General features: G+C 33.8%; 1 protein-coding gene across 2 annotated transcripts in view; it reads right to left on the reverse strand.

The window, feature by feature from the left end:
• Nucleotides 1–1,262: 1,262 nt before the first annotated feature.
• LOC124357852 (transcription factor SOX-13-like) overlaps nucleotides 1,263–13,754 on the reverse strand; it is a 331,085-nt gene continuing 318,593 nt past the window's right edge. For both annotated transcript variants that reach the window (XM_046809927.1, XM_046809928.1), the window contains 7 exons: nucleotides 8,877–8,999; nucleotides 7,637–7,783; nucleotides 6,604–6,892; nucleotides 5,768–5,908; nucleotides 5,079–5,129; nucleotides 4,306–4,458; nucleotides 1,263–4,172 (listed from right to left, as the gene is read on the reverse strand). In XM_046809927.1, the coding sequence (XP_046665883.1) occupies nucleotides 3,826–4,172; nucleotides 4,306–4,458; nucleotides 5,079–5,129; nucleotides 5,768–5,908; nucleotides 6,604–6,892; nucleotides 7,637–7,783; nucleotides 8,877–8,999 (1,251 nt within the window). In that variant the 3' untranslated portion in view covers nucleotides 1,263–3,825. The remainder of the gene's footprint in view (nucleotides 4,173–4,305; nucleotides 4,459–5,078; nucleotides 5,130–5,767; nucleotides 5,909–6,603; nucleotides 6,893–7,636; nucleotides 7,784–8,876; nucleotides 9,000–13,754) is intronic.

Here is a 13,754-nt window from a genome sequence, read left to right on the forward strand (position 1 = left end):
ATTTGCCGTTAAAAACCTCATTTTGTTAATATTTGCACTTTGAGATATATTAAACTATATCATAGAAGTTTCAAGTTATTCAAAGTATATGAAGTGGAGTTTGAAATGAAGGGTTACAAAATCATAACATTTTATTAGGTAAATTTTCATCCTTAGAATAACTGATTAGAAATACCTGGAAACAGAGAAACTTGTTCCAATTCTTTTTTTACATTATTTGGGATCCAGCAATAATAAATAATATTCAGTACCATTTTATAAACAGACACTTTATTGATACATGAAGATCTGCTTTATATACAAAGGCTACATAACAAATACAATGGTAAATGGCATTTAAATTCAATAAATAATATCTATATATTTATAAAAAAGTTACATCGAGTATCTTACATACAAAGTACGAATTTCATATGAACAAATAAATTAATAAAATTAAATGCGTTGTACATACAATGTGATGATTTAAGGAACTATGTGTTTTTTATGACAAAGTATGTATAATATTTATTAAACTTAATTTTTTATTCATTAGCAGATTTTTTTTATTTAACTTCTTTTTTTAAAACATCAATTTTTGAATTCAATTAAGAGGTTGGAAAAATTATTTTAGAGTTGTATTTATTGAAATTTGTAAATAAAATAAAGTTTAACAAAATTATGATGTAAAGAAATACTGCAATCGTTTTTGAATATAAAAGAATACTTATTACATGCCATTGTAAAACGTTTGCACTTTAATTTGAATTTTATTAAACTAACTTCAAACTTAAGAAGCACTATAGTATTGAAATAAAAGCTGTAAATTTCTTTAAAGTTTTATTAAATGAACTTAAAAAGATGCAATTACTTAAATTATCATTGCTTATTTTGGTGACTGAAATTTTTCTCCAAGAAACTATTAAAAAAGTATAGTTTATATTTTAGTGATTAGTAATGATCTATAAATATATTCTCAATTATCTCACCTGTGGTTTATATCACAGCATACTTTTTATTTGTTACAAAAATTATTAATAGAAGAGAATTTTCGCAATCACTAGAACTTTGCTTTCTAACATTTAAATTTACTTTACTTATAATCCTTAAATTAGAAATATTAATTATACAATTACGGATACCATGTTTAGTTACTTATAATCCATTCATATTGCCATTGCAAACTATGAACTCATAAAACAATTGTTTTTTAATACATTTTAACTTAAATTTTAATAAATGTATCAACTTGACATAAACAAACGCTTGAATACTTTTTGTTGTTTCACTGAAATTTTGAACTCTCTAAATAATAATCTGACTACAAACAAACAATAAAAGACAAATATTCACACTTTAATGTCTCTGATTATGTTTTAATCGAATGATCAGTGGCAGATTATTTTTAGTTTTTTTTATCTTTGGGAACTTTAAATGAATTTTGTAATTTTAAACGACTTTATTTTCTACATTGCTATGAACACAGCTTATTGAGTAATTCACACATGTAAATCTCATACTTAATGGTCATGAATAAAATTCAGACTTGCTTTCAGTTGAAAATATCATCAATCTAGTATTCCTAAGAGAATGCATAAAACTTGTAAAAAGATTAACTACACGAAAAATAATCAAAAAAGAGTAAACAACAGAACTTCAAGAGGCCTATAATGGATCAAATATCCAAAATTATTTTATGGCACAGATATTTTGAACGAATCTTTCATCACTTTAATATGTAGACATAGTTTTTCATACAAATTAGATCACAATTTAAATAATTTTCAACAGTTACTTTTATAGAGTGAATGCGTCTTTAAACATTTACAGATTTAAATCTTAACTAGTTTGCTTAATTTACTAAAAGTATGAAATGACAATATGGTATTTAAAAATCAGATTCAAACATTTCCTAATTTTAATACGTTATTTATTCTCTTCAAACTAATACAATTTTTGTTTTAAATCAATGTGATGTTCTTGGACAAAATATGGCAAATTTGACTTGACAATCTTGTACTGTGAGATTTTCTCTAAAAACTAAACTACAGTTTTACCAAAGTCCTAAAGTTACATTGGCCTTAAATAAATATCAATAGAGCATTTGTAAAACTAGCTAAACAATTAAAAAAATATCAACAAACGGTCATCACAGCTGATGGCACAGAGAGAGCTCTTCTATTTACATATACACAAAGTAAACGCGATAACACCATTCATTTTGATAATATTATGCACCAAACATATCTACACAAGTAAATAGAAAGAGAACTAACAAACAACACTGTTCCAAAAAACATAATTTGTTCATCTTAATTACAACTTAAGCTTTATTCGTAATACTTACTTGAAAACCCAACCCTAGAAACTATAAAGCTTATTTCAAGGTGTGCAAATATCTTGATGCAAATATTTAACAAAAAGAATGTATTACAAAAAATGATATAAAATAAAAAACTATAACATGCATTCACATTTACAAAACTTGAATAAATAACAAAAACAATTTAGTAAATACTTTGGTATGCACAGAATTACGGCCGAGAAACGCACTGGCCGAACACAGAATCTAACAAATATAGTTCTCATGTCATAACGCTAGCGTGAGATCTTATGTTATACAGTATATACACTTTATCTACCATGGCACCCCTCTACGGTACGAGCAACACTGTTGGATTCTTCCGATACTGGCACGTTTGTCATCCAACAAAATTGTGAGTAGTTGGAAACAGTACAGAAAATGGCGATACAATGTGTGGAAATATGTGCCATTGTTAAATTTGGTTCTTATGGACAAAGTTATAATCTCTTCAATTATAGTAATACAGTCTACCATAGCAGATTCAAACACTCATATAAAAAATGTAAAGCAACATGAAAATTAACGTTATTAAATGGAGTACCAAAATAATTTCACTTTTTAAATTGAACATTGCATGTGGATACATTGTAAATTTAAGTACAATTTTTCATAAGGTGTATTTTAAAATCAGTTAAGTATGTCGAAAAGGTCTATTAATCTAAATAAATACCAATTCAGTGGTGAACTGAAACGGTACTTCAAACAGTCATGAGGTAAATGTCCTTGTAAATTGTGAACTATTGAACAATCAACTATAGAACGTGTCACTTGTTTAAGAGTTTGTCACTATAAAAACAATAAATAAATGCTAGACTAGTTTTCACAACTGTCCACTAGATCACTTCACTATAGCGTTCAGTAAATATATTTGTACCTATGAGTCTGAGATATTCAGTCTTGGGTCGTTCACGGAAATACCCGACTGTAGCTCTGCGCGGCGATGCGGAATGATTAGCCTATCAAGTGGGAGCTGGTCGGAACACTATTTACATCAAACAGAGTCTACTAAACGTAATTTGATTACAATGGTTTTTTATATAAGATTCTATTTAATATGAAATTATTATCAGTTTCGTGATACGAATTACAACCAAAAGTGTAAAACTAAAACCATAAAAGAAATGTTACACCTTCCCCCTCCATGATTTGCAGTGCTTGAAAATGAAAATGAATTTATAATAAAATACAGATCTGAAAACGTTGGTATGTGATTCGTTAGAAAGCAACCTGGGTTTTAATTTGTGATTGAACAAGGAAATTGAATGGTCAAAGTCACTTTGATTCCACTGTAGTGGACAACAAATAAAAGTGCCTTGCTAGGTGCTGTTTTTTTTTTTCATTATTCACTATGACTCATGAGTTATATGTACATGTGGTTGCTTCCTGCCCGAATCATCCCAAATTAGTCCATAGTTTTGTTTGCTCTTCAGGTAGTCATCGCCACACACCGAGCTCAGTCGGGTCTCAAGTGTCTCTCTCGCTCAGTCATCGTCATGGAGTCCAGAGCTGGGGGAGTGGTCGGGGGTAAAGTTGAGCATCTCGGAGGGGGACAGGGAGCCGTCGGGGGGAAATCCGAAGCTGGGTCCCGGACCACCAGAGGGTCCTGGCTCTCCCCGGCACCACAGCTGTCGCATCTCATTGCGCCTCTGCCGCATCAGTGTCTTGTACTCAGAGATACGCATCTTCTTCCCGTCCACAATGCAGGTGCGCTTGGGTCGTGGCCGATAGCGGTAGTCCGGGTGCTTCTCCATGTGCAGCTTTGACAAGCGACTCTGCTCCTCATAGAAGGGCTGCTTCTCAGCGTTCGACATCGCCTTCCAGCGTGCCCCTGACACCAAAGTAAGGTAATGTTAATACATTTTACTTACATTATTACCTATCTCTTTACTTATTAAACAAAATTTTGCGGTTTTTCCTTAATTGCTAATTTTTAACGACCATTGCACATGCACACTACTCACCTAATATCTTGGAAATGTTGGAGTTGTGCATGTCGGGACAGGCCTTGAGAATCTTCCTCCGTTCGTCCTTTGCCCACACCATGAAAGCGTTCATCGGCCGCTTAATGTGAGGTTTGCTCTCTCCGTCTCGTTTCTGCTGTCTCACCATCTTTGCTGCAAAATCATTCACGGATTAATACAAGGTTAAGGTACATTCAATATTTAAACACAAATAAGAATCTAAAATCCCACCAATCAAGAAATAAGTATCAAATGTCAACACCCTAGGTTGTTAACATATTAAATTGACAATAGAGATGGAAGACTGCATTTTCTGAGAAAAAATCAAGTAGTACCGTAATTATGAAACATAAAAAATTACTTTTTCTAGGTTCTTGGCTATACAATTTATTTTGTAACAGATGATATGGAAATAGCTAAATAGAAAATCAACCTTAAAAGATGGTGACAATTCCATGCTTCACCGAAATTTTTACTATTTAAAAATTGTTATGAAACCCTAATTCAATGAACAAATATGTGAACTTATCATGTGACAATGTATCTGGAGAGAGATTATCTGGAGATTTTAATGAAACTTCATTTCTACATAGACAAGATAGAGTTCTTTGATGGTGCACAATAGGTATTATGAATGTCATAATAGGTATGAATATCATTGAAGCTTATCACTCCGTAGGCTGACACAATTTGCCTTGAAGTCTTCCATGCAACTTCAGTGAAGCCTGTTACGTAAAAAGTGGTATAGTATTCTACGTTGTAATAATATTTACCTTTGTCACTGGAGTCATCTTGCATCTTGTACGTTGGATCTGGTCCCCACACTGCAACAATAAAGAGATGGTCAGATCTTATGTTCCGCATAGATACACTCACTTAAATAAATACTAGTTTTAATTAAACTATCATGGACTACAATCTGTTAATATAATACTGTACTATAGTCAGTATCTATGAAACTAGAAAAGTCAGGAATGAATTATAAAGATACTGAGAGCATTAACCTGAATATTGTAAGAGATGTTTTCACTAATTATCGATCCACCAAAGGAACATGATGGAACCTGCTATTTCAGAACTTCTTCAATATTTGTCAGTTGGTGTTTTGACTCGTTCTAGGTATTTTTCATAAACATTTCTTTTGCTATTTTCATAAGGTAATGAGGTTAACATACTTTTTGGCCTGGTTTATCCACAATTTAAAGGAAGAAATGCCAGACTTGAAAGGTTCTTGAGTGAAAAGTGTTAGCAGGTTTTTCTGGTATATGTCAGATAGCAGAAAAAAACATGATAAAAATGTAGGGCTGAAGCCCATTATAAATAAAGGAAAAAAAATACTGTGGGCTTCTTTATGTACCTTTGTGAAGAGTCTCGAGTAATTTTCTCTTTGAGCGTATTGTCAATAGGTATCAAAGATTCTGGATTTATGCTGAATTACTAAATAACTAATAATTTTACTTACTGTGGCATGCAGCCATGAAGTCTGCCTCATCCTTGACGTCTTCTCTGATAGGTGGAGGGGGATGGTGAGGGGGGTACAGATGGAGGTTGGGATAAGGAGGAAGTTTGTCGCCATCCTTTCCAGGAGACATGCTCAGCTTTCCTGGAAGAAAAAACTTATTTAAAAATCTGGTAGGATAAAACAGTAACTGAATTTGTTGTCGATATTTGAATAAGAACAAGGTCTGACAAGATTCCAACAGACTGTTTATATGACAAGCTAAACAACCTTAGGACTAGTGGTTCCTTTAAGGAAACTCTGATCTAGGGATATTTCACCTTAGATAGACAAACTTTTCCTCTAGCTTTACATTAAATATGAAACACCTTTATTTTCAACATTATTTTGGTAGAAATAAAAATGTTAAGACTACCTGGTAATGGAAATTAATATGTAAATGAGTCATCTAATAATTTTTTTAATAATTTTTTTTTTATAATAATTTTTTTTTTTTTTTTTTTTTCCATTCGTTAATTTACATGAATATAACATAATATGTCCTTGGAAATCTAACAACCTAGCCCAGATTGCAATATCTTTTTGAATGGTGTTTAGAGGGCAATAGTTATAATCTATTAAATTTAAATCCTTAAAAGAGCTTTCATATCTTACATTAGTCTTATTCCGCCTATTATGAGGAAATATTACAATAAAATATTCCAAGTTCTAGTATTTTAGATCTCTCAACCACACTACAGTCTACAAACTAAAATTATACGCATTTAAGTATGACTTGGTTGTGTTTTTTACTTCACTATTTGTTATCACACTGTATCAGCTTGTACTATTGGGCCTACCTGTGGGGTTGACGTGAGGTGGCAGACCTGCGTAATGCAGGAAGGCCCGAGGCATGACCAGACTGGGGGGCAGAAGCTTGGGGGCGGTGGCTGCCATAGGACCCAAGGGCGGTTCTGGTACGTGGTGTACTGGTTCAGGCTGGCTAGGAGCACGAGGGCTGTGCTTGGGCTTCGTGAGGTTGAGGGGGGCATCGGGATCTGCTGGGGGGGCTGGTGGTGCCGGAGGTGTCACTGGCGGGGAGCGCACTGGCGGGGCTGTCGTCACCCAGCTGGCTGTAGGCGGCACCATCTGAAAAATTCCGTCATTAATGAAATTATGTCAAAATAGAAGGTTCCAAACATAGTAATTGGTGTTTTTCACTGGATTTTCACTTAGAACTAAGACTTTAGGGACAATTATTATTAATTCATATTTTTCAAAAATAATTGGCTGAGCATTAGCAAAGCCTACTCAAGGGGCTGGAAATATTTCATTAATGTCCTATAGACATTTTGCATGAAGTGTGTGTTTTGTAAATTTTACATAGCAGTAATTTTTACTTAGACAAGTATAAGTTCTACGTTAGTGAACGTCCGATGGTGGTGAGGTTTGGTGAGCGTCACAACAAAGAGACAATTTCTCTTTGTCTGCCAGGAGGATGTAAATATTTCTTTTCTGTATGATTGCCTGTCTGTCAAGAATGAAATGAGCTATAGTTGCATGTTACCTCGGTGTAGCTTGCTAAGTGACACATGAGCTGTCAGAGTTCTACTTTGTTTATAGTCATGTAAAATATTCACATTATTTATTGTTGTTGTCCATTCTTATTTTAACACTATCCAATAATTTTTGAAGGTTTTTCTTCTTCTTTTAAACAAAATGATAACTTAAAATTCATAGTAGTCCTATGCTTAGTAGAATTAGATAGTAAAAAATCCTTGATATTACAAATATATCCAAATAGATTTCCTATAAACTTGTCACCTTATTGGTGCTTTACATGCATCATTTTTTTTCATTGCTAGGTTAACAATTGTTAATGTTGGTACTCACTGGAGAAGCAGAGGAGGTAGTGTTTGTGGGAGCTGTCGAGGTGGCCACACTGCTCCGTAACTGGTCCAGAAACGGCAAAAACATGAGGGATTGAGGAGCGCCGAGGTTCAAACCCTTTCCTCCAGGATACTGGCAGGATATTTGACTCTGTGGATACATCACACGCTAATATTATTGCTATAATAAATTCTTAAAATATTTTTGGTACAAAGAGAATCTACAAAAAAGGACATACAGTATATTGCAAAGATATTAATTTGAAATTTGAGGCAAGAAATAGAAAGAACAATAGGATAATCTGATGAGGAAGATATAAAAAAAATCTTGGAGCAGCGAACAATATTAAAAAGGGGAGCATGCTAATAGATATTAACTTTAAATATGTATTTTTTCTCCAGTACTTTCTCTAAGAAAAAGTTCATTACTATTAGTACAAAGCCAGTTCCATTCCTAGTTGAAAAATATATATGAATACTATAAAAAAATACTAAATCACAATCCTGGTTTGTGCTGCACTCGTGCAGCAAAGTCTTTGAACTATTTGAAGGGGAGTTAAATACAGCACAGCTGAGTGTTAAAATCAATAAAAATATTTTTGCTTTTTGTATCTTTACGGAAAAAAATTACTTTGTAAAAATGTATACACTCACTGTGCCCATTTTCTACTGGAGTGTAAAACTTAGTTTAAATAATCATTAGTTACAAGTTATTGTAACATGCTTCAAGTGAAAGGTCGCAAAACATTTTAATCAAGTAATTTTGATTTGTTCACTTTTACAAAAAATAATACTGAGAAACACAAAAATATTATAACATGAGCACTGTACACTACACATAAAATATTACTTTTTAAGTTGAACTAAATTTTCAGTATTATTTATGAACCACTCAATGCTAAAATAATTTTGCAGCTAGTTTAAGTATCAAAAAAGAAAATTCATGTAAGAATATTAAATGCAAATTAAATATTTATTTACATTTTCACATGGATTATGCACGTCAATTTATTTCACTTTCAAAGATTGTAATATTTTATTTCAAATAAATCCTGCTGGTTCAGTTTTAGAATTATTCTCATCAATCTAAAATTGTATTAATACTATAAATTAATTATAGATGACAACATTTTGAAAGACAATAGTTCAATAGAACTGAGATGATTATTCGGTACTTTGAAGATGAAGAGTGTTTCCAAAATTTTTGTTACAATCATTATTTGTTGACAATTTGTTCAGCTCACCTGAAGTTCCTGTATCTTGTGTTGTTGTTGAAGTATATGCTCCTGTTGTCGCTTCAAGTGCTCCTGCTGAAGCCTCTGTTGAAGTTCCATCTGCTTCTGTGTTTCTGCGTTCACGTATGCGGCCTGCAAGTAAAGGATTGGTCAACATCCATCAACATTACAAGTAACAGTAATGTACATCAGGACTTGCGATCTTTACATACAGAAGAGGTCATTCACATTAAAGTTCTGTTAACTCTTTAGTGTTTTTTATTAAATTTGGATTACTTGAAAATATAGCAGAAATATTGAAATTTGCCATTATTACCCGTAATTAAGAGATTTCAAGACTAGTATTTGTTCTTTTCTTCAGTACCCTACCAAATAAGATTCAAAGAGATCAAAGAACATGGCATTGAATTTTTCATGTCAAATCTCTTCCTGAAATACTACACCAAACATGTTTTTCTGAAACTTTATTGATAAAAATTACCAGTTATCTTGGAATGCTATTTATATGCAAGTGTGGTAATTTTAAGGAAAATAAGAGTTGCATACAAATTTAATGGCTGAGTGAGATAGCCTTCTTAATAAGAGCAATTCTTTAATAAAATTACTAGATGGTATTCAACAAAAGTAGTTCTAGGATTGATTGTGAAGATCAATCATTGATTCTGGTTTTCGCTGTATTGATAATCCAGTTTCCGATATCAAACTCTGACTCTACACCATCTAAAAGTGTCTTGGGTACATATGCCATGCTTCTGACAGACCCTTCTTAAAATCATGTTGTCTGTCTGTTTGTGTAATAACTTTTGATAGAAAAGTCCTAACAACTCGAAATTGGTAAATGTTCTTCTTGCTCCAAGGAAGAACTCTATTGATTTTGGGGTCAAAACATCAAACGACAGTGAAGTTCTCTTGGGACTTAAGAAATTCAAGATCAACCCTGATACAGTAAATTCAGACTACCTTAACTATTTTTATTACACATTTAGGTGTATCTCTAACTTAAAGCCAATTTTAACCTTCACAAAGAAATAGCAAATCCATGTTAAAAACCTTTCCCATAACCATTCATTTCAGACCCATAACCTTTTAATATTTTTTTAAATCTTTAACCCTTTACTTAGCATGTATCATTTAGATACACCATCCTGACTGTTACTACTCTCAGTATTGTCACACACGGACTATATACAGCCAAGAAAAAGATTAAACTACCTAATACATAATTGGTATAATTTTTATGTACTTTTCTTTTGAAATTTATACCATGTTAGGAAACGTATCACAACATGGTGCCAGAGAAGTTGGAGACATGGAAATTGAAGTTCAATGTGAAGAGTTGGAACAAACAAAGCAGACATGTATTCCAAAAAATGTGTGTCTCATGATTTAAGTGTTGGTTTCTTTTGCAGAGATAACTTGAAGTAACTGGTATAGAGTGCTAGATGTGAAGTGAAGTGATATAACCATTGAAATTCGCTGTGAAGTGCTGAAAGAAATCATATAGACATGTAGATTATAGTGTGGAGTGGCAGTGCAAAGTGACGGAATAAATCATGTAGACGTGTGGAGTGGCATTGCGAAGTGACCAATGTCTAAGTCAGTTTGGTGAGAAGTGAAGTTCACTGTGAAGTGATGAAATAAATAATGTAGACATGTGGACTATATTGTAGAGTTGCATTGCGAAGTGACCGATATGGGAGTCAGTTTGGTGATAAGTGAAGTTCACTGTTAAGAGATAAAAGAAATCACAGAGACATGGCAATGTGAACTGTAGTGTGGAGTGGCATTGTGAAGTGACCGATATCGGAGTCAGTTGGGTGAGAAGTGAAGTTCACTGAGAAGTGTTGCGGCTGTTGAAGTGACGAAGGGACCACACATCTGATGCGAAGTGGTGATGGGAGCCGTACGATCTGATGTGAAGAGTTACTCGAATAGAGGGGAGTCCTGCTGGCCCGGTCGCCGCACCTAAATATATGCGGGCACGCGTCCAATTCATACACTCCATTCATGACAGTCCAACAAACGCTTCTTTGTCAGAGTGACTTTGTTACCCTGCATCGCGTCACTCAGGCCAAGGGACCCTTCACAGAGTTCTTGCGACTTAATTGGGATCTTTCATCACTGTTCTTGTTCGGTTCACATCTTCGTTCTCGATGTTTATTCGATCCCCAGTAGTTTTTGAGGTTATTTCGGGATAGTGGACGTAATTTCGCACAAGCCCGCGGATACAGACTTACACAACGTTGTACAGTAAGGCGGTATATCAACAAGCACGCGTGGCTCGCCCTACGTGAGTCTGGAAGAGTGGAGAGCCAGATAAGATAATGTTCCTGGTAAAGCAGAGAGACCGGTTAATCAAGGCAATGGTCGATAAAAGTGTTGTGGGCGGGGAGGTGGGGTGGGGGAGGCGGGGTAATGACAAAGAATGACGTGAGAGCGACATAAGCAACACAGACTGAGATCAAAGCGTGTAAACAGTAGCAACTTCATAATCTGGCGTTGTTTGGGTAGCGTCGATATGACTACAAACAGAGGCTGAGCGGGCAGATGCCGGTTATTGTGGGCCCGGGGGACTCACTGCTACTACTACCTGCTGCTTCCCTGATACTACCTCATGTGATACACGGAGTTCAGAAGTCTGATTACAGTCGTTACGCTACCTGCTTCTTTCCTGATACTACTTGATATGGCACACGGAGTTCAGAAGTCTGATTACGGTCGTTACGCTACCTGATTCTTTCCTGGTACTACCTGATGTGATTCACGGAGTTCAGAAGTCTGATTACAGTCGTTACGGTACCTTGCTTAGTTATCAAAATCGAAATTTACTTTTAAAGTAGTTTTTTTCTGTAGTCCCAAAAATAACACACTTTGTTTGGTTTGTGTTCCAAAAATTGATTACAATTTGCAAAAGTAGTAAAATAAACATTTATATATCTAAATTGTCCCATAAATACATAATGGTATCCTATTATGGAGACCATAAATACACAATTAATTGTCTCTGATAATGTTTTTGTGATATCTTATTGCGTATTTTAAAAAAACTCACGAAATTTATGGGACTTTTCAAATAATGAATTTTGAATTTTTAAATATAGTAAGTGGACGTCTAAATAATTATGTCAGTGTTACTACTGTTTGTGTTACATATAAAAAAAATATTACTAAAATAGTAAATAATACGTAAAAATATTATACATTATCAATATGTTATGAATAGGTACAACGTATAGGCTATTATATATTTTGTTTGTTTTATTGAAAACTATGTTGCTTATTTAAATTCGAATTTTTTAATTGATCAATATACCGATATTCTATTTTCAAAATTAACACTTAAAAATTACAAAACAACCAAGTTTAATTACGTAAATGATTGTTGTTGTTATTATTATTGATTGAAAAGTCAAACTGGAACTAGTCAGAGTGATGTTGCCGGTGACAGGTGTAGTCAGTAGTCAGTAGTCTGTAGTCAGTAGACCCACACGCTCGAGCGGGTTCGCATAATTCGGCCCGGAGGTGGAATGGACCTGCCTTTGACCGCGACCGGCCACCGGAAACGGAAACGAAGTTAGCTCCGAGACAAACATAAGAGCCAAGTTGGGGCAGAATGCGAGGTAGAGGTGGCGGTGGCATAGTCAAGATGGCGGCCCATTAAATGATTGGCCACTCCAACTGTTTTTGTACTTAGTTTGCATTCAAGGGCCGGCCGGGCGAACTTCAAAGAGATAATGTAGGGAAGTAAAGGGATTATCATACCGACTCCTTGTCCTGTTTACTTGATACATTTGTGTAATTACGCGGCCCTCTGTTATAGGGGGGGGGGAGATGAGCAGCGCTTACAGTCCTTTAGCAAGAACGTTCACAAAGACATTCGTACAGATAAAAACGCCCATAACTTGTGCAAATATTCCCTACTGACAAAATCAGTTGCGGTGCTATTTTGCAAAATAATAAATTACGACACGTGTCGAAACAGCTTCAACACAAGCAGGAATGGTCAACACAATTAGTTTGTACAGGTACTGGATTACATTTAAAAACGAGATAATATATCAAACATTATACTTATTGTCGCTGTAACTATTTATAGTTCTGGCATAAAGTTTCTTAAAATAAGAGTTATTACTTGTAGTTTCATTAAAGCTCTTTCCGTATGCTGATTTAATACAATGTTTTGAATTAAACATTTTTTTAACATACTAATTTATGTTAGAACGAGTATATTACGTTATGTCAAAGAACTATATTAGATCATTAATTATTTTTAAAATTGTTTCAGTTTATTGTATTTTTACTGTTAAACTCACTTTAAAATAGTATTAATTTTGGGTATTTTTCATGTTAATACTGTACACCTACACATTTTATCATTGTATTACAACATTAAAGGATCACTTATCTTAAGAAAAACAAATCACAACATACAAATTAACTACATAAATTGAAACTAAATTGTTGATGCAAAAATAAAACTGAACGATTTAATTTGCCGTTTTAAACAATGTCCTTATTCCGTAATTTAGGATGCGATAACTTAGTTTTCATTAAGTAATATACATCACAAAGAAAATCAAACATTTAAACATGTTTTATACAAATAAAAAATTTTAAGCTATCATGCATTTTTGCCACATTCCAGTGTGGCATTATCAAAACACATACTTTTCTTGCAACAGTCTGAGAATACAGTAACCCTACGATACTATGGTTTTAATCGAAACCCTTTGTTAGATAATATTGGAAATGAAAAGAAACCTTCCTAGGGAATTTTCAGTCCTACGATTTACTAAACACGAACATGAAAAAGAAGAATGTATAAATAGACAGGCATTAAATATCTGCAAACTAACGCGAGAATATGAAGTAGGACACAAGGACGAT

This window comes from Homalodisca vitripennis, chromosome 3 (assembly GCF_021130785.1).
Source record: "Homalodisca vitripennis isolate AUS2020 chromosome 3, UT_GWSS_2.1, whole genome shotgun sequence".
Taxonomy (NCBI): Eukaryota; Metazoa; Arthropoda; class Insecta; order Hemiptera; family Cicadellidae; genus Homalodisca; species Homalodisca vitripennis.